Raw genomic sequence first — 22425 nt, forward strand, 5'->3', positions numbered from 1 at the left:
TTGGCCTACAGAGTCAGGGAAGAGTGAAGCCATGAAGGAATTTAGATACAAGGATGCAACTTTAAAGTTGGTGGTGTATGAATACTGGAAGCCAACATAGATCAGTGGAACAAAGCGGTAATGGGTTAATACAATTTGTCTGGAATAGATGTAACAGCAGAATTTTGGATGATCTTGTGATCATTGGCTGATCTTTTTGACCCCCTATTTCAAAGCACAGGGGAGCCTTGAAATGGATATAGTGACCAATAGTAGATTACTTTCTTAGTGCTTAGCCACTGTTTTCCTGTGTTCAGTAAATCTAAAATACGCTTTCTGGCACGTCTATTTTCAGATTCAATTATGTGGTCTCGTTGATGGTCTCATCAATTTTATCAATCAAAAATAGTATGTACCATGTGATATCAGTTGCATGTGCTTTTTGAGACTCCCAAGTTGATGGATGTTGAATTGAGTTATTTTGCTGATTTTTACAGTATTTTGCTCAATAAGCAACACTTTACTAATTTAACTATTATTCGTAATAGAGTATGAAAAAGAAGAATACAACCAAGCAAGCTATGGGCAGATATTTGGGTTACATTGTATCTCGCATGAAGGAGAGGGTGAGTATCTGTTTCAAGAATTAAATGTAGTTGCATGGTTTCCAAACTACAGTAAATTAGCTGTCCATTATTTTGTGCTACTGGTGTTGTTTTCCCTTTTGATTTTGTACCATAAATGACATTAAGAGAACACAAGACAAAATAGAGAGCAGCAAAGACCATTTAGCGGATGGAGGTTTGTCTGTCTCGTACTCCTGCTCACTCGGCCTAGCATTTAACTGAATTTTGAATGTCACCAATGTCCTTAGTTACACTTCTGTCCGGACTCTTGTTTTACCTTCTTCTAATAAGACTCGAATGTCTGGTTGATTGGAGGTGTCGAAAATACAACTTTATTGCTAATTGTTTGTTCACTTTAATACACTTGTATAAGAACTGAATCAAAACTTAGAAATGAAATATCAAATAATACATAAGCAGGTCTGGTGCAGTGGTTAGCACTTCTGCCTACGGCGCTGAGGACCCGGGTTCAATCCCGGCCCTGGGTCACTATCTGTGTGGAGTTTGCACATTCTCCCCATGTCTGTGTGGGTTTCAATACCACAACCCAAAGATGTGTGGGTTAGGTGGATTGGCCCGCTAAATTGTCCCTTAATTGGAAAAAAAAAATTGGGTACTCTAAATTTAAAAAAACAATACATAAGTGGGTCAAATACATGGCAAAGTAAAGCATTAAACATGAAAGCATAAAGAAATAGCTTCAAATAAAAAAATAGGATGATTCAAGAATTCAGGAAGGCAGAAATTCAACAAAACCTCGACCACAAGGTCTTACTTTAAGGGATTCCTTATCTATGGTCTAATCCCTCATTTACTCTCACTGGTTTCTAATTCTCATGAGATTTATTCAAATGGATGTCTGTTACATAGAGGATGATTTATTGATCAAACATTGGCCATTACTTAATTTGACTGGTGCCCATCAAAGTTAGTTTAGCGTGTACGTGAGCAGGTTTCTCACGCCACCGCTGGCCGTAGACCTTACTGTAACTAATTAGTTGATACATTCTTATTGCTAAATGCACTGAAATTCATTATACAAAACGTTCACTTGAAACAATGTCTAAATTTCCACCATAAACACACTAGAGTTCAATAGTTGATTGATTATCTAAAGAAATGACTGTAGTCTCACAGTCAGACATAATTTCACTCTTTAGCTATGCATTAAGTTAGCACCTAAAACCATCAATAAATCAATAATCTTATCAACTTCATTCCTGCTAGGTGTGTCAAAATGTTTTATCACCTGTTGAATTGTTAAATATTAAATTTACTTTTCATTTGACTAGATTGTAATCTTATTTTCCCCAAATTGGATTCGAAAAGAGTTTTCTTTGTGGCCCAATATAACAATTTCAAATCAACTATCATTCTTCTACTTTGGTACTTTAATTAGGAAAGTTGCAGAAGCTAAACTGCAGCCAAATGTTTACATGAGACTACTTTTACTAGGTTATTTTTTGGATAATCATAGAATTTACAGTGCAGAAGAAGCCATTCGGCCCATCGAGGCTGCACCGACCCTTGGAAAGAGCATTCCACTTAAGCCCACACCTCCACCCAATCCCCGTAACCCAGGAACCCCACCCAACATTTTTTTGGACGCTAAGGGGCAATTTAGCATGGCCAATCCACCTAACCTGCACATCTTTGGACTGTGGGAGGAAACCGGAGCACCCGGAGGAAGCCCACGCAGACACGGGGAGAACCTGGGACCCAGGAGCTGTGAAGCAATAGTGCTAACCACTGTGCTACTGTGCCGCCCCAAAGATATTAAATAACAAGTGTTTTTGCAGCACATGTTTTGCACAAGACTCATAGTAATAATAATAATCTTTATTAGTGTCACAAGTAGGCTGACATTAACAATGCAATGAAGTTAGTGAAAACCCCCTAGTCGCCACATTCCGGCGCCTGTTCGGGTACACCGAGAGGGAGAATTCAGAATGTCCAATTCACCTAACAAGCACGTCTTTCGGGACTTGTGGGAGGAAACGGGAGCAGCCGGAGGAAACCCATGCAGACGCAGGGAGAACGTGCAGACTCCGCACAGACAGTGACCCAAGCCGGGAATTGAACCCGGGTCCCCGGCGCTGTGAAACTGCAGTGCTAACCACTGTGCTACCGTGCCGACGTGAATTTATAATGAGATAACCAGTGATGGGGCTGAAGGGTGCTGAGTTGTTGGCTCTAACTCACTTGTTGCCGCCCTGACAGGGTCAGTACTGGTTACAATCTGAAACTTTATCTTCCAAACCATACTAGCTGAAGATGTCTTAGCTACAGGGCAGCTTGTGATACTGAGAAAGTTAGTTATTGTTTTGTTTTTTTTAATTTTAAATTCTCCTTTTTCACATTTTCTCCCACATTTACATCCATCAACAATAAACAATAATCAGCAAGATATGTCAGTCCCCATAATAACAACGATCCCACCTACCCACCAACCCCCAAACCTCAACCCGCATGTTTACATAAACAAATGGCAAAAAGGAATCGGGGATTACCCGTAGTCACCCTTAATCTTACATAGCTCTCCCCCACCGCAGGTCTCCAGCTCCTCCTGTCCACTGCCTCTTGTAAAACTCCTCCTCCTAACCTCTGTTCCTTCCCCCCAACTTTCCACCCCGGCTAGACCACTCGGACCCTGTTCTGCCAGGCTGCGATGGCCGCAGCCCCTCCCCCACCTCACTCCCGTTCACCGGCCAGCGTGGAGGCCCCCGCCCGGGTCCCTTTCCCACTTGCCCGGCCCTAGGAAAGCCCAAAGATCCCCTTTTAGCACACAAACCCCGCATATCCACTTACACCCCAAAGAGCTCTCATTTCGAGTGAAAGTCCCGTCCCTTCCCTTGTCCAAATATATACCACATTGGCTCCTTTAATCTCTACACCCGCACGCAGTGATACAAAAAAGAAGAAAATACAGTCATGAGGTTACATCGGCACATGGCCATTCCTCAATTTGTCAGTTCTGCCACAGTCCTTCTGCTTTCGCACACTCCTCCGCTGCTTCCGCCGTTCCAAAATAAAAGTCCCTGAGCTTGTAAGTCGCCCTCAGCTTCGCTGGATATACAATGCCGCACCGCACCTTGCTAATGTACAGTGCCCTCTTCACCCGGTTGAAGGCAGTCCGCCTCCTTGCCAGCTCCACCGTAAAGTCCTGGTATACACGTATACCAGCTCCAGCCCACTGCACCACCCGCTTCTGCTTGGCCCAGCTCAGGACCTTCTCCTTCACCCTGTACCTACGGAAGCACAGAGTCACTGCCCTTGGCGGCTCACTCGCCTTTGGTATAGGCCTCCACGACCGATGAGCCCGATCCAGTTCATATCGGGAGGGATCCTCCCCCTCCCCCAATAGTTTTGCCAGCATCGCAGCAAAGTACTCAGTCGGCTTCGGTCCTTCAACTCCTTCGGGAAGCCCCACAATCCTCAAATTCTGTCGCCTGGATCTGTTTTCCAGGTCTTCCATTTTTCCTCGCAGATCCTTGTTAGTATCCATCACCTTCCGCATCTCTTTCCCCATCGAGGCAAGTTGATCACCGTGCTGCAATAACGTCCCCTCCACTTCCTTCAGCGCCTCCCCTTGGTCTCGCACCTCCGCCACTGCGCTCGCCACCTCCGTCCTCACCGGGGAAACCGCCTCCTCCACCAGCACACTCAAAACCTCCCTCATCTCCTTCCTCACCGTCTCCATGCATTTCACAATCTGCGCCAACTGCTTTTCAAATTCCGCAGCCATCACCTTAGTTATTTCTTCAGCCGTAAGCAGTGCGGCCTTCCCTGGTGCTCCAGCCTCCATTTTTCCTGGTGACCCCGCGGTGACCTTTCCACTCCCCGACGGACCTCCAGCTGTTTTTTTTTCCGGCCTTTTTTTTGCTCACCCTCGACATTTTTCTCTGTGCCTTTTTTCCTCCTGTGTCTTCACTGTGCCTCCTCCGTGCCTTCTCCCTTCTTCTGCCGCCTCCGCGGACCCTGGGACCGGGCTTAAAGTCCCGAAAATGCTGTTGCCGACCGGGAGCCCTCCATTGTGCGGCCGCCTCCCGCCCGCCGTCACCGGAAGTCCCGAAAGTTAGTTATTGTAAGCTACAGAGGATTGAAGTACAAACAAAGTATGTAATTATATGGTCTTATTGTTTCCAAAGGTGGAGATAACAGCTTTTCAACACTTAGTTTCACCTAAACATGACTCTTGAAGCATGGCTTAACCACAGTCCCGTATCTTACACTTATCCTGTCGTTAGCAAACTAGAAGTACTATTTTTCTTTTTTTTAAATTTAGAGTACCCAATTCATTTTTTCCAATTACGGGGCAATTTAGCGTGTCCTACCACCCTGCACATCTTTGGGTTGTGGGGGCGAGACCCATGCAAACACTGGGAGAATGTGCAAACTCCACACGGACAGTGACCCAGAGCCGGGATTTAACCTGGGACCTCGGCGCCGTGAGGTAGCAGGGCTAATCCACTGCGCCACCGTGCTGCTCTAGAAGTACTATGTTAGGGGAGTGGACAGAGGAACAGTCTGGCACCAAGATTAAGTGCAAAAAACATTTGGAATGGATGGGAGATGTGAGGATCACCTTGATCATGTTCGCTATTGGGCTGGTTTAGCACAGTGGGCTAAGACAGCTGGCTTGTAATGCAGAACAAGACCAGCAGTGCGGGTTCAATTCCTGTTCCGGCCTCCCCGAACAGGCGCCGGAATGTGGCAATGGGGCTTTTCACAGTAACTTCATTGAAGCCTACTTGTGACAATAAGTTATTATTATTATTTCTGATCAAATTCTTGTCATTGCAACACCAATTATGGACACATGACAAGAATTTTATTCTAATTTTGCAGTTTTTTCTTGATCTTGAAAAAACAAATTTGCAGAATACGTTTTTGGGGAGGATGATTTGGTAGAAATATCAGTGACATTGTTATATTGGCATAGAATAACTACAATCAATACCAAAACTACATTTTGGATCTGCAGCTGTTTTTCCATCCAGAGCATTGGATTACCAATCAAATTAGTGGTACCAAATCACAAATTTATTCTCCAGAGATGGTATATTTAAATCTGAGTCTTGCGCTGGGGGTAAGTCGCAACAATGTACACGTTTTATCTAATGACTGAGGTGTAATGGAAGAATTGCTTGACTCATTGAAAGGTGGAGCCTGGCTTGCATATGCCAGGGAAGTCCTGACGTCTATTGAGCTGAAAACAAGGTTGCCTTTACAGAAATCTGTTGCTTTTGCAATAGATGGGGTGCCAGAGTGTTCGGCTTAGTAAATGGGTCAACCAAACTTTGTGAAGCTGAATTCTCAATATTTTGTTCCTTTTGTGGCAGCTTGGAGCACTGCATGGACATTGTTTTTGAAATTCGAATTACATCGAAACATCAAAAATCTCTGATTGAAAACCCAGACAGGAAAATGGCCCTTTCTTAGACCTCCTGCTTCAGTATGCTGCAATTTAGAGTGAAGGTTATGGATTTTTTTGGTTTAGCTCAATCTTGTTAAACTATTCATGGAAGAAAAATGCAGAAGCACCATGAATTAACAGGCCCTCAGTGCATTTGAATTTGGCTTTTTTCTAGACATGCTGCTGCATCAATTAAGTTAAATATTGAATTTCAATGGAAGATGTTCAATGTTAACTGAGCTTGAGCAATGTATGTTTGCCTTTTTAAACAATTTTAAAGCATATTAAACTTTCTTGCAAAGATGTATGCTGGGACGCTTCTCAGCCACTATTGCAGTTAATGAAACTGGTAATATGATAGATGATTTACAGAGCTCCAAGCATTGCACAACCTTCTGGGTATTCAAGATAGTTAAAGGGAAATGTGCTCTTGTTGGTTCCTCAAAGTAATTTCTGTTGTAAATTTTCACGGCTCTGACTGAGCCATTAGTCATATTTTGCAGTATATTGTGTGTAAGTTAAGTATCGAATGAACACAGTTTTGTTTTTGTTTCAGAATTTCAGTATATGTATTTTAAGGCAAAGTGAAATTTTCACAGAACGACAGAATTACGACACAGGACACCATTTGTCCCATAGTGTCTGCACCAGCCGCCACATGAGCAATATGGCTTGGTGCCTTCTCCCCGTACCCATGTACATCAAGTAATCATCTAATGCCCTCTTGAATGCATCGATTTGAACCTGAGTCTACCACTTTTCCAGGCATTGCAATCCAGACCCAAACCATTCGGTTTTTGAAAAGATTTTTTCTCACATCAAATTTCCCTCTTTTGCAAATCATTTTAAATCTCATTGCTCAGTGTCGCCTATCGACCGCCAACGAGTGAGAAGGATACCGAAGAACAAATCTGCAGGGAAATTACAGGGAGATGCAAACATTGCAGAGTACTTATAATGGGGGCACTTTAATTACCCAAAGGCAGACTGGGACATTGGTAGTGTAAAGTGCGAAGAGGGGCAAAACTTCCTAGATTGCGTTCAGGCTAATTTTCCACAGCAATATATGTGTCCTGTCAAATGAAAAAGGATGTACTGATTGACCTGGTTCTTGAAAATGAGGTGGGCCAAGTCGATCAGGTGTCAGTGGGGAAACATTCAAAAGACCGTGATCTTTGTATTGTAATGTTTAGAATGATGATAGAAAAGGATAATAGACAATCCAGAATCAAAATAATTAACTGGAAGAGATCCAACTTCAATGGGGCAAGAACTGAGCTAGGTCAGTTAGACTGGAATGAAAGGTTGGCAGGAAAAACTGTAGCTGAATAAGGACACCGTCAAGGTAAATTCTCTTAAAAGGGAACGGTAAGACGAACAAATCCTGTGCTCCCTGGTTGAAAAAGAAGATAAGACGATAAGACATAGGAGCGGAAGTAAGGCCATTCGGCCCATCGAGTCCACTCCGCCATTCAATCATGGCTGATTTCAACTCCATTTACCCGCTCTCTCTCCATAGCCCTTAATTCCTCGAGAAATCAAGAATTTATCAACTTCTGTCTTAAAGACACTCAACGTCCCGGCCTCCACCGCCCTCTGTGGCAATGAATTCCACAGACCCACCACTCTCTGGCTGAAGAAATTTCTCCTCATCTCTGTTCTAAAGTGACTCCCTTTTATTCTAAGGCTGTGCCCCCAGGTCCTAGTCTCCCCTGCTAATGGAAACAACTTCCCTACATCCACCCTATCTAAGCCATTCATTATCTTGTAAGTTTCTATTAGATCTCCCCTCAACCTCCTAAACTCCAATGAATATAATCCCAGGATCCTTAGACGTTCATCGTATGTTCGGCCTACCATTCCTGGGATCATCCGTGTGAATCTCCGCTGGACCCGCTGCAGTGCAAGTATGTCCTTCCTGAGTGGTGGGGCCCAAAATTGCTCACAGTATTCTAAATGGGACCTAACTAATGCTTTATAAAACTTCAGAAGTACATCCCTGCTTTTATATTCCAAGCCTCTTGAGATGAATGACAACATTGCATTTGCTTTCTTAATTACGGACTCAACCTGCAAGTTTACCTTTAGAGAATCCTGGACTAGGACTCCCAAGTCCCTTTGCACTTCAGCATTATGAATTTTGTCACCGTTTGTCACCGAGATAGTAGTTAAGTGTGCTCATGACAGGTGTCCCTGGACCCTGGAACAAGCAGTCTGCACCACCCAAAGTGAAGAGCACAATGACTATTCCGAAACCCAAGAAAATGATTTGTTCATTGAACATGAAGAGAACGATAACAAATCTGAAACGAAAAGAGATGATTTGTCTACCGAACAATACACACAATACTACTCAGACATGGCTGAGTTATTCGGTTATGCTGATCACAGCATCAGCAACACTGATGCAAAGCTCAACACAACTCTACTCATGGTAGATGATTCCAATACCGTGATGCCATGGCAGATCGTCGATGCATTGGATGACAGCAACCTGTTAAATACCCAAGAAGAAGACAACGCCACACAGAGAACACTGCACGACTCCACAGAGAGAGCGATGACAGACTCCACAGAGAGTGTGATGAGACTCCACAGAGAGAGCGATGAAGGACTCCACAGAGAGAGCGATGACAGACTCCACGGAGAGAGTGATGAAAGACTCCACAGAGAGAGCGATGAAAGACTCCAGAAAGAGAGCGACGCAAGCCTCCACAAAGAGAGTGACGCAAGCCTCCACAGACAACTCGGTGACAGACTCAAAAATGGAAGCAAGCAAACACTCCATGGCGAACGCCATGCATGAACAAGACTATGAAAGTCTACCAAGCTCACATGAACAACAAAAAGATTATGACCGTCTACCCAGGTGACACAAGTCACCACAAAGAGAGCGACGCAAGCCTCCACCGACAGCTCGGTGACAGACTCAAAAATGGAAGCAAGCAAACGCTCCATAGCGAGCACCATGCATGAACAAGACTATGAAAGTCTACCAAGCTCACGTGAACAACAAAAAGATTATGACAGTCTACCCAGGCGACACAAGCCTCCACAAAGAGAGCGACGCAAGCCTCCACCGGGTACAGCTCGGTGACAGACTCAAAAATGGAAGCAAGCAAACACTCCATAGCGAGCGCCATGCACGAACAAGACTATGAAAGTCTACCAAGCTCACGTGAACAACAAAAAGACTATGACAGTCTACCCAGCTTATTTGAGCCACCAGAACCCAGCTCATTTAACCAACAAGAAGACAGTCTATCCAGCTTATTTGAGCCACTAGAAGAAGACTATGAAAGTCTACCCAGCTCACTTAACCAACAAGAAGACACTGAATGTCTACCCGCTGTATGTGAGAATAGTGACAATGTGATCACAATTGACATACAGGATGTGCAGGATCACAGCGAGACTGACAGGTCTCAGCTTGGCTGTACAGAAGCACTCAACAATCAGAGGAGGGCTACTCGTGAGTGCAGAGAGACCACGTCAATTGAAATCGTGAAGATTATGAATCCAGAAGAGGAGCACCATGAGTCCAGAGAGACCACGTCAATTGAAATCTTGACAATTTTGACTCCAGAAAAGGAGCACCAAGAAACCAAAGATGATTCAAATGAACCTAAAGTGACTCTAGAAGAGGAGTACCAAGGAAGCAAAGAAGAGCAATCAAATCCACCACAAATGATTGATGTTATCATCATCAATGCAACATCAGATCATTCTCACAATTCTCAAGAAGAAACGCTCAATGTAACAGATACCACAAAGGACACTGACACCAATAACTGTGACAATGACTCAAATCATCCACACAGAACACTCATTGAGCACAACAAGAACAACAAAAACCGCAAGAAGCACAGCAGAAACAAGAACAACGGCAACAACAAAAACAACATGCAGCGCAACAAGAACAACAAAGACAACAAGAAGCATAAAGAAACAACAAGGACGACAAGAACAGCGACAAAAACAACAAAAACAAAAACAACAAGCATGACGAAAAACAACAAAAACAGAAACAACAAGCATGACAAGAAAAACAACAAGAATAACCGCGAAAACAACAAAAACAGAAACAACAAGCACGACAAAAAGAACGACAACAACAAGAGTGACAATGAAAATGACCAAGACAGAAACGACAACAATGAAACAACGACCTGTACAACATGGTACAATTCTGCACATGAAGGACAATGCCACAGCACACTGCAAAACAATGGCAAAAGTACAAACATGCCATGGCATGGCAACAAATCTCACAAATTCACATTTGCTCCACAACAAACAAGCAAACCAGCTTTCAAGAAAGCTGACATGCAGAATCAATACCACAAACACAGGAAAAAAATACAGGTCAGACAACAAAGACGTAACACAGAATCGCTACCGCAAGCATAAAAAGAAAGGGGGAAAAAAGCATAAATCAGACAACAAAGTGATTCGACCATTCAAATAACTCATTGAAGACTTCTTGGTTACTTAAACACAGGAACACTGACGACGTTCACAAAGAAATAACAACATCAACATCACCACTTCAACAACAAAAGAAGAAAGCAACTCGACCGAACAAACTCAAGTATGGACTCATAAAAATTTTTTTTTTTTTGAGTAAGATTGGACTCATAAATATTAATTGGCATTGTATAATCATCAAGATCATCACAACTTGTACATAACATCATTTGTCTACCGATTTCACGCAAGCGAAAAAACCTAAGAGGCTAAATGTATTAACATTTGACGGACTAACTCATTGATTTTATGTAATGCATTTGTAAACTGCATTTACAACATACAGAAAATATGTAACACGAAAAAAAGGGGGATGTAGTGAACTTTATATGTGCATGTACACAATGTAATCACTAGCACCACATGGTTACTAGAGGGCCGGACCAACAGGGATATAAAAGGCAACCACATTGGGTCTCTCTGTCTCTCTTGGGTGCACTGCGACCAGGGCAATAGCAGACTAGTTCAGATGGCTAGTGGAGATACGTATAGTTACCGTAGTTCGATCTTGTTAACCTTATCATTAGTTAAAGTAAAATAACTCATGCAATTATTGTTATAGTTACTCAATAAACCTTTTGTTACTACTGGACGAGTTCGAGTCGTCTTCATCGAAATTCAGTAGACCTCATCATTAGCCAAGGATTCAGTAGCACATGTTACCTACCACACAGGTAACAAAACACCAGGGATGAGTGTAGGTCCAGGGACATGGCATCTGCTGTGGACCAGTTGTGGTGGTATGCGAATTGCAGTGAATCAAGGCATTCTGGGCATATCGAGTGGATGAGTCTCTTGGCCAACCTCTCGAAGCACTTCAAATGATCGATGTCAAGGCCACCGGACGGTAGTCATTGAGGCAAGTTGCCTAGTTCTTCTTTGGCATCGATGGTAGTGGCCTTCTTGAAGTAGGTGGGAACCTTGGAAAGGAGTAGGGAGAGGTTGAAAATGTCTGCAAACACATCCTCCAGCTGGTCCGAGCAGGATCTGAGTGCACAACCAGGGACCCCGTCAGGATCCGTCGCTTTCCGAGGGTTCACTTTCAAGAATGCCAATCTGACTTCGGAAGCTGTAATCAAAATACAGTGTTTTTGTAAAGATATTGGTACTTGGTTATGTATATTGAATTGCTGATTTTATTATTTGGGAGAGCTATTATTTTTGTTATGGCAGTTGCCATTTAGTTTATATATTATTTATTTATTTGTTAAAATACGGTCACGGTTATTTATATTGTTTTGCTGTTGTAAAAAGGGGAAAAACCTTTGTACTGTTTTGTTTGGCCGAAAAAGTTGAATAAAATATATTATTAAAAAAAAAGAGCGTCGTTTAAGAGTCGTTTAAGAAGTTGGAAGAGGGACTTCCGGGTGTGGCGATGACCAGCTGAGTCGCACGTTTCGGCAGCTCCCTGTGAAACGGACTTTTGGGCTCTTGATAGGAGCCCCAACGGCAATTTTAACGGCTAAAAACACCGTGCGGTAAACCAGGAGGGTGTTCCCCCTGGACACGGATGGAAAAAGGAGAGGAAAGTGGCAGGATTGCAGCGGATCCTTTGGAACAACGGCAAGGAAGGCAAGCAAAAACCAAGATGGCGTCGGAAGGTGGCAGTTTCATATGGGGCCCTGAACAACAAGAGTTCTTGAAATGCTGCGTGGAGGAGATAAAAAAGGAAATGAAGAAAGAGTTGTTGGCCCCGATACTACAGGCGATCGAAGGGCTAAAGGAGGAACAAAAGACCCAGGAGCAGGAGCTTCGGGTCGTGAAGGCGAAAGCAGCCGAGAATGAGAACGATATACAGGGCCTGGTGGTGAAGTCGGAGATACAGGAGGCACACCAGAAACGATGTGTGGAGAGGTTGGAGGCACTGGAAAACAACGCAAGGAGGAACAACCTGAGGATTCTTGGCCTTCCTGAAGGTGTGGAGGGGGCGGACGTCGGGGCATATGTGAGCACGATGCTGCATTCGTTAATGGGAGCGGAGGCCCCGACGGGTCCGTTGGAGGTGGAGGGAGCATACCGAGTGATGGCGCGAGGACCGAGAGTAGGAGAAACTCCCAGAGCCATAGTGGTGAGATTCCTCCGTTTTAAGGATAGAGAAATGGTCCTTAGATGGGCGAAGAAAACTCGGTGCAGTAAATGGGAGAACGCGGTGATCCGCGTTTATCAAGACTGGAGTGCGGAGGTGGCGAGAAGGAGGGCGAGCTTTAATCGGGCCAAGGCAGTACTTCACAAAAGGAAGATAAAATTTGGAATGCTGCAACCGGCAAGACTGTGGGTCACATATCAAGGGAGGCACCACTACTTTGAGACGGCGGATGAAGGACTTTTATTGTAGAAGAAAAACTGGAATGAGTGGATTATGAAAAAGAACGTTTGGACAAAGTGGTGGGGCGAATGGGGGGGGAAAGAGGGGTTTTATGTTCTAATCCTGCGGTATGGTAACTTTTCTTTCTCCCACAGGTGGTGATGGGGGGAGGTGGGGAGGGAGAGGAGATGGGGCGTTGGCCATGGGAGGTGGGGCCGAGGGAGAGGCGCGGGCTTGGCTCCCGCGCTATGATAATTATGGCGGGAATAGAGAAGCAGGAAGGAGGGGGCGTCGCACGGTGCGAGCCGTGGTCACGGGGGGAAGCCGAGGTCAGCCAGAGTTTGCTGACTTCTGGGAGCAACATGGGGGGAGTAATTACGCTAGCGGGGGGTCTAGCGAGGGGGGGGGGGGGAGGGCCGAATTACTGGGTTGCTGCTGCTGGGGTAAGGGGGGAGTGGGTACGGGAGAGGATGGGCGGGGGGGCACCGCCTGGGGGAGATACAGCTGCGTGGGAACTGGGTGAGAAGCTGGAAAAAGATGATGGCTAACCGGCAAGGGGGGGGGGGGGTGGGAAGCCCCCCAACTCGGCTGATCACGTGGAACGTGAGAGGGCTCAACGGGCCGATAAAGAGGGCACGAGTACTCGCACACCTTAAGAAACTTAAAGCAGATGTGGTTATGTTACAGGAAACGCACCTGAAACTGATAGACCAGGTTAGGCTGCGTAAAGGATGGGTGGGGCAGGTGTTCCATTCGGGGCTGGATGCGAAAAACAGGGGGGTGGCTATATTAGTGGGGAAGCGGGTAATGTTCGAGGCAAAGACTATAGTGGTGGATAACGGGGGCAGATACGTGATGGTGAGTGGCAAATTACAGGGAGAGATGGTGGTTTTGGTAAACGTGTATGCCCCGAACTGGGATGATGCCAACTTTGAGGCGAATGCTAGGACGCATCCCGGACCTAGAGACGGGAAAGCTGATAATGGGGGGAGACTTTAACACGGTGTTGGAACCAAGGCTGGATAGGTCGAAGTCCAGGACTGGTAGGAGGCCGGCAGCAGCCAAGGTGCTTAAGGATTTTATGGAGCAGATGGGAGGTGTGGACCCGTGGAGATTCAGTAGACCTAGGAGTAAGGAGTTCTCGTTTTTCTCCTATGTCCATAAAGTCTATTCGCGCATAGACTTTTTTGTGTTGGGTAGGGCATTGATCCCGAAGGTGAGGGGAACGGAATATACGGCTATAGCCATTTCGGATCATGCCCCACACTGGGTAGACTTGGAGATAGGGGAGGAAACAGGAGGGCGCCCACCCTGGAGAATGGACATGGGACGAATGGCGGATGAGGGGGTGTGCCTAAGGGTGAGGGGATGTATTGAAAAGTACTTGGAACTCAATGACAATGGGGAGGTTCAGGTGGGAGTGGTCTGGGAGGCGTTGAAGGCGGTGGTTAGGGGGGAGCTGATATCAATAAGGGCACATAAAGGGAAGCAGGAGAGTAAGGAACGGGAGCGGTTGCTGCAAGAACTTTTGAGGGTGGACAGACAATATGCGGAACCACCGGAGGAGGGACTGTACAGGGAAAGGCAAAGGCTGCATGTGGAATTTGACTTGCTGACTACAGGCACTGCAGAGGCACAATGGAGGAAGGCGCAGGGTGTACAGTATGAATACGGGGAGAAGGCGAGCAGATTGCTGGCACACCAATTGAGGAAAAGGGGAGCAGCGAGGGAAATAGGGGGAGTGAGGGATGAGGAAGGAGAGATGGAGCGGGGGGCGGAGAGAGTGAATGAAGTGTTCAAGACATTTTATAAAAAATTGTATGAAGCTCAACCCCCGGATGGGAGGGAGAGAATGATGGATTTTTTGGATCGGCTGGAAATTCCCAAGGTGGAAGAGCAGGAAAGGGTGGGACTGGGAGCACAGATCACGGTAGAAGAAGTGGTGAAAGGAATTAGGAACATGCAGACGGGAAAGGCCCCGGGACCGGATGGATTCCCAGTTGAATTTTACAGAAAGTATTTGGACTTGCTCGCCCCGGTACTGACGAGGACCTTTAACGAGGCAAAGGAAAGGGGACAACTGCCCCCGACTATGTCTGAAGCAACGATATCGCTTCTCTTAAAGAAGGAAAAGGATCCGCTACAATGCGGGTCCTACAGATCAATTTCCCTCCTAAATGTGGATGCCAAGGTCCTGGCCAAGGTAATGGCAATGAGAATAGAGGAATGTGTCCCGGGGGTGGTTCACGAGGACCAAACTGGGTTTGTGAAGGGGAGACAGCTGAACACGAATATACGGAGGCTGTTAGGGGTAATGATGATGGCCCCACCAGAGGGTGAAACGGAGATAGTAGTGGCGATGGATGCCGAGAAAGCATTTGATAGAGTGGAATGGGATTATCTGTGGGAGGTGTTGAGGAGATTTGGTTTTGGAGAGGGGTATGTTAGATGGGTGCAGCTGTTGTATAGGGCCCCAGAGGCGAGTGTGGTCACGAATGGACGGGGATCGGCATATTTTCGGCTCCATAGAGGGACAAGGCAGGGATGTCCTCTGTCCCCATTACTGTTTGCACTGGCGATTGAGCCCCTGGCGATAGCGCTGAGAGGTTCCAAGAGATGGAGGGGAATACTTAGGGGAGGAGAAGAACACCGGGTATCTTTATATGCGGATGATCTGCTACTATATGTGGCGGATCCGGCGGAGGGGATGCCAGAAATAATGCGGATACTTGGGGAGTTTGGGGATTTTTCAGGGTATAAATTGAACATGGGGAAGAGTGAGCTGTTTGTGGTGCATCCAGGGGAGCAGAGTAGAGAAATAGAAGACCTACCGTTGAGGAAGGTAACAAGAGACTTTCGTTACCTGGGGATCCAGATAGCTAAGAATTGGGGCACATTGCACAGGCTAAATTTAACGCGGTTGGTGGAACAGATGGAGGAAGATTTCAAGAGATGGGATATGGTAGCACTGTCAATGGCAGGGAGGGTGCAGGCGGTTAAGATGGTGGTCCTCCCGAGATTCCTCTTTGTGTTTCAGTGCCTCCCGGTGGTGATCACGAAGGCTTTTTTTAAAAGGATAGAAAAGAGCATCATGGGTTTTGTTTGGGCCGGGAAGACTCCGAGAGTGAGGAAGGGATTCTTACAGTGTAGTAGGGATAGGGGGGGGCTGGCATTACCGAGCCTAAGTGAGTATTATTGGGCCGCTAATATTTCAATGGTGAGTAAGTGGATGGGAGAGGAGGAGGGAGCGGCGTGGAAGAGATTAGAGAGGGCGTCCTGTAGGGGGACCAGCCTGCAGGCTATGGTGACAGCCCCATTGCCGTTCTCACCGAGGAACTACACCACGAGCCCGGTGGTGGTAGCTACACTGAAGATTTGGGGACAGTGGAGACGACATAGGGGAAAGACCGGAGCATTGGGGGGGTCCCCGATAAGAAACAACCATAGGTTTGCCCCGGGGGGAATGGATGGGGGATATGGAATGTGGCAAAGAGCAGGAATAACGCAACTGAAAGATCTATTTGTGGACGGGAAGTTCGCAAGTCTGGGAGCGCTGACCGAGAAATATGGGTTGCCCCAAGGGAATGCATTCAGGTGCATGCAATTGAGGGCTTTTGCGAGGCAACAGGTGAGGGAATTCCCGCAGCTCCCGACACAAGAGGTGCAGGACAGAGTCATCTCAAAGAAATGGGTGGGGGATGGTAAGGTGTCGGATATATATAGGGAAATGAGGGACGAAGGGGAGACTATGGTGGACGAACTAAAAGGGAAATGGGAAGAAGAGCTAGGGGAGTAGATCGAGGAGGGGCTGTGGGCAGATGCCCTAAACAGGGTAAACACGTCGTCCTCGTGCGCCAGGCTAAGCCTGATTCAGTTTAAGGTATTACACAGGGCACATATGCATGGAACACGGCTCAGTAAATCTTTTGGGGTGGAGGATAGGTGTGCGAGGTGCTCGAGAAGCCCAGCGAATCATACCCATATGTTTTGGTCATGCCCGGCACTACAGGGGTTTTGGGTGGGGGTGACAAAGGCGCTTTCAAAAGTAGTAGGAGTCCGGGTCGAACCAAGCTGGGGGTTGGCTATATTTGGGGTTGCACAAGAGCCGGGAGTGCAGGAGGCGAGAGAGGCCGATGTTTTGGCCTTTGCGTCCCTAGTAGCCCGGCGCAGGATATTGCTAATGTGGAAAGAAGCCAAGCCCCCGGGGGTGGAGACCTGGATAAATGATATGGCGGGGTTCATAAAGCTAGAGCGGATTAAGTTCGTCCTAAGGGGGTCGGCTCAAGGGTTCACCAGGCGGTGGCAACCGTTCGTCGAATATCTTGCGGAAAGATAGATGGGGGAAAAAAGAAGGCAGCAGCAGCAGCCCAGGACTTGGGGGGGGGGGGGGGGGGGTATAGCCTGTGACAAGGCAGTTGCCAATTAGGGCTAGTTTTCATTTTTGTTATTTAATATTTATTTATTTGTTGTTTTTTGTTTATATAAAAAAGGTCATTATTATCTGTATTGTTATAATGTTGTGTAAAGGATGCACAATGTACTGTGTTGGTTGACCAAAAATTTTCAATAAAATATTTATTTAAAAAAAAAGAAGTTGGAAGAGTGAATAGGCCGGATGGGAGGGGGTCTTTGTTTATGCTGCCCGCTTTCCCCAGGCAGCGGGAGGTGTAGATGGAGTCAATGGATGGGAGGCAGGTTCGTGTGATGGACTGGGCGGTGTTCACGACTCTCTGAAGTTTCTTGCGGTCTTGGGCCAATCAGTTGCCATACCAGGCTGTGATGCAGCCAGATAGGATGCTTTTTATGGTGCATCTGTAAAAGTTGGTAAGATTTAGCAACGTTTATCTAGCTTTTGAAGTTTAGAGGTGATCAGACCCTCATTTAATAAGAATGTTGTAGCTTTGTTAAGTTATCGGGCTACTAGTTTAAAACTGAAGGCATTAACTCTTGGCGGGTGAGCAGTTCCAGGTCATTGACTTACAAGACCATAAGACATGGGAGCAGCAATAGGCCACTCGGCCCATCGAGACTGCTCCGCCATTCAATCATGGCTGATATTTTTCTCATCCCCATTCTCCTGCCTTCTCCCCATTACACCTGATCCCCTTATTAATCAAGACTTGTGCAAAAAACAAAAGGCCATGGAATTAGACCAAAAAGACAACTTTTTAGACTACCCAATTATTTTTTTTCCCAATTAAGGGGCAATTTAGAGTGGCCAATCCACCTACGCTGCACACCTTTGGGTTGTGGGGGTGAAACCCACGCAGACACGGGGAGAATGTGCAAATTCCACATGGACCGTGACCCAGGGCCGGAATTCAAACCCGGGTCCTCAGCGCCATAGACAACAGTGCTAGCCACTGTGCTGCCCTAACCAAAAAGAAAACTTGTTTTAAATTTCATATTTTTTCACGCCAATCCCGCAGTTCCTCCAATCAAAGAAAAAGTGATATTTAGAAAAGCAATACACTTTATTTTAAAAAAAAGGTTTTGACTGGTACTGGGAGAATTGGTGAAGAAATGCCATTGATTTGAAACTGCCACTAGGGGAGCCAGAAATGCTGTTAGGGCAAATATCTTGATGCGGGGTTTGAAGGTTGGAATTTGTTGCTGCAGGTGGTGATTAAGGAAGAGATTATTGCCCGTTTTTTTTAAAGGGAGAACCCATAACACAATTGAAGCCGAGATCAGAGCAGGGATATTAGTCTGGGATTGCTTCAGACTAATGGACTGGATGGCATCCTTTTTGTGCTGAAAGTAGTCAGTGCGGAAAAGAAAGGTTATGGTTAATTACTTTTATTGTCATTGTTACCGATACAACGTCACCAAAATTAAATAATGGAGTAAACTTGTAACACCAAACGTTTGCTTCTCGTTGCTAGTACAAAACAAAGCAGATTTATAATCCAGTATTTCTGTCCGATTACCAGGTTTTAGCTCACTAGACTAGTGATGTGAACATTTTGAGGACTGTCTTGTGTCTTGAACCAAAATTTGTGTTTATGTAAATTCAAGTTTCATTTCCTTTTGGGATGATTGCGATTTTATTAACATTGTGCTTCAGTTTACAAGGATATTCCATGCGTTCTGAATGTTTCCAAAAACCTTTGTGACTTTTTCATTTGGTCATGCAGAATTGAATATTTTTAATGCTTGAAGCATTAAAAGCTTAGTTTTTGAAGGTTATGTGTTTGAAGCTGGTGATATAGATGTATGTACAGAAACTGGATTCTAAATTACATAGAATTACAGCACGGAGCAGGCTGATGATCTTAATTAATGCATGTTGGTGTTTATCCTGTAAGTCCTGATCCGGTCCCTGCCCTGTTTGCATTACCTCTCAACTGCCTGTCTAACCTGTTCTTAACTGTTAACAAAGTCTCTGCTTTAATCACTAACTCTGACAGTGTATTCCACAGCGTCACACTTAAGTGTAAAGAAAGTTTTCTTTCTCCTTGCTCTCTGCGCTAAATCTCTTCCATTTAATCTCCTATCCTTTGTGACCTTGTTGCAGACCTAACAATAATAATCTTTATTGTCACAAGTAGGCGTACGTTAACACTGCAATGAAGTTACTGTGAAAAGTCCCTAGTCACCACAGTCTGGCACCTATGCGAGTACACTGAGGGAGAATTCAGAATGTCCAAATCACCTAACAGCACGTATTTTGGGACTTGTGGGAGGAAATCTGGAGCACCCGGAGGAAACCCACGCAGACGGGGGGGAGAATGTGCCGACTCCGCACTAGACTGTGACCCAAGACGGGAATTGAACCTGGAACTCTGGCGCTGTGAAGCAGCAGTGCTAACCACTGTGCTATTGTGCCGCCCTACTTGTCGTTGGAAGTCGTCTGTTTCTGTCTGCACTGTTTTCCACAATTTTAACCACTTTTATTAACCATTCCTTTAATCTCCCATGTTCTAAGACAGCAGCCTAGTTGCTTTTTATTTGCATTTTGACATATCAGGTGCAATAGTGTCTAATGAATCACCCCCTGCCTCTGTATTGCCTCGACACCCTTTGTGGATTACAAAGCTAACTATAGTTTTATTACGATTTTATGTTGATTCACTGCTGCATCTCACCTATATATTGGACCTCCTACAATACAAAAAATAACTTCAATATTCTATGTCAGGAGTTTTGAGATTTTAATTTCAGTTACAAATGTGGGAAATACTTTTGCAGGCCTCAGAACTTGGTAAAAAGGGGAAGGAGAGCAAGCACCCAATGTACAGGAGATTGGTACACACACCTATAGACGTTGCCAGCATACAAGAGGTAGGTAAAGAACCAATGTTTTTAGAATCTTTTGCACTTGAGCGTTTATTACTTTAAATTCATGTTTACTGGTGGAAAGGCTAGAAAACCTGGTGCCATTTTCCTTTAGGAGGAGGAGGTTGTTGACCGAGAACCTGCTCGATTGATAAAGACACCTGGATTTAGTACAACTCTATTCAAAAGAGCTAGCTTAATCGCAATTTCTGAGAATAATAATCTTTATAAGTGTCACAAGTAGGCTTACATTAACACTGCAATGAAGTTACTGTGAAAATCCCCTAGTCGCCAGACTACGGCACTTGATCGTGTACACTGAAGGAGAATTGAGAATGTCCAAATCACCTAACAGCATGTCTTTTGGGCCTTGTGGGAGGAAGCCGGAGCACACGGAGGAAACCCACGCAGACACTGGAGAATGTGCAGATTCCACGCAGTCAGTGACCCAAGCCAGGAATCGAACCTGGGTTCCGGGTGTTGTGAAGCAATAGTGCTAACTGCTGCGCTACCATGCCGCCGAATATAGTACTGAGATGACTCAGACTCACTCCTGAGATCTAGATATTACCCACAGTAGTGAAGGAGGCTGGCCAGGCTATGCTCACTCGGTGTGGATATCTTCTTTGCTGTGCTCCGAGCTCAGGGCTCCTCTTCTGCGATAGCTGCTCCCAGGAGTTCCCAGGTTGTCACTGATTATGTGTTCCGATGTCCCTTCTGTCCAGGTTCTGCAAGTGCTGAGACGTGATGTACACACACACACACACACACACACACACACCTTGCCTGGGTTCTATTGGCTCATCAACACTTAAACCTATTAATGAAAAGAAACAGGATACCCATGTTTAACCAGGGTGATTTAATCCAGATCCATTGTCCTCTGAAGCACTCATGACTGACCAACCAATTTTGGTGTTTGAAAGGCATCTCTGTTTATATTCTTCCTATTGCAAAGTTGGCCTCTACTGTCTTTTGTCCTTTTGTGTTAACATAAATACTGTTATTGGGTGATCATAAAGTTCCGTTTAGCAACATTGAGTGTCTGTGCTGACTTTGAGTGGTCTGGAAGACAGCCCCATTATAGAGTCTGGCCAGGGCCTTATTTGGTCGTTCCTGTTTTCTGCCAATATGTGTTTTACCTCTAACAACTTGTTCCGAGTACCACAAGGTTAAGGGAAAATTTGATAAGAGGTGTTCAAAATCATGAAGGTTTTTGACAGCGTGCATGAGGAGAAGCATTTGTCCGTGGCAGAAGGATCAGCTACTAGCAGAAGCAGGCAAAAGAGCCGGAAACAAGAAAAACTATTTTTACGAAGGGAATTATGATCTCAAGTACACTCCCTGTAAAAGTAATGGAAGGAAATTGAATTATTTTCAAAAGGCACTTGGATAAATAGTTGAAGGGGACACAAATGCAGGGCTATAGGTGAAGAGCAGGGTTAGGTGGGACTAATTGGGTAACTCTTTTTAAACCAGAATCAGCACAGCCATGGTGGGCCATATCATTCTATGGAACAGCTTGTGATGGAGCCCACGAGGGAACAGGCCATTCTGGACTTAGTGTTATGTAATGAGCCAGACTTGATTAAAGATCTTAAAGTAAGGGAGCACTTAGGAGGCAGTGATCATAATATGGTAGAATTCAATCTCCAATTTGAAAGAAAGAAGGCAGAATCAGATGTAAAGGTGTTACAGTTAAATAAAGGTAACTACAGGGGCATGAGGGAGGAACTGACGAAAATCGACTGGGAGCAGAGCCTGGTGGGAAAGACAGTAGAACAGCAATGGCAGGAGTTTCTGGGAGTAATTGAGGACACAGTGCAGAGGTTCATCCCAAAGAAAAGAAAGGTTATCAGAGGGGGGATTAGGCAGTCATGGCTGACAAAGGAAGTTAGGGAATGCATCAAAGCAAAAGAGAAAGCCTATAATGTGGCAAAGAGTAGTGGGAAGTCAGAAGATTGGGAAGGCTACAAAAACAAACAGAGGATAACAAAGAGAGAAACAAGGAAAGAGAGGATCAAATATGAAGGTAGGCTAGCCAGTAACATTAGGAATGATAGTAAAAGTTTCTTTAAATACATTAAAAACAAACGGGAGGCAAAAGTTGACATTGGGCCGCTCCAAAATGACGCTGGTAATTTTGTGATGGGAGACGAGGAAATAGCTGAGGAACTAAATAAGTACTTTGCGTCAGTCTTCACAGTAGAAGACATGAGTAATATCCCACCAATTCTGTAGAGTCAGGGGGCAGAGTTGAATATGGTAGCCATCACAAAGGAGAAAGTGCTGGA

At 45.3% G+C, this 22425-nt stretch overlaps 1 protein-coding gene across 13 annotated transcripts in view; it reads left to right on the forward strand.

The window, feature by feature from the left end:
* zmynd11 (zinc finger, MYND-type containing 11) overlaps positions 1–22425 on the forward strand; it is a 292010-nt gene that overhangs the window by 185879 nt on the left and 83706 nt on the right. For all 13 annotated transcript variants that reach the window (XM_072508249.1, XM_072508248.1, XM_072508250.1 and 10 more), the window contains 2 exons: positions 528–605; positions 20045–20137. In XM_072508249.1, the coding sequence (XP_072364350.1) occupies positions 528–605; positions 20045–20137 (171 nt within the window). The remainder of the gene's footprint in view (positions 1–527; positions 606–20044; positions 20138–22425) is intronic.

The sequence above is a fragment of the Scyliorhinus torazame genome, chromosome 6 (assembly GCF_047496885.1).
Source record: "Scyliorhinus torazame isolate Kashiwa2021f chromosome 6, sScyTor2.1, whole genome shotgun sequence".
Lineage (NCBI taxonomy): Eukaryota > Metazoa > Chordata > Chondrichthyes > Carcharhiniformes > Scyliorhinidae > Scyliorhinus > Scyliorhinus torazame.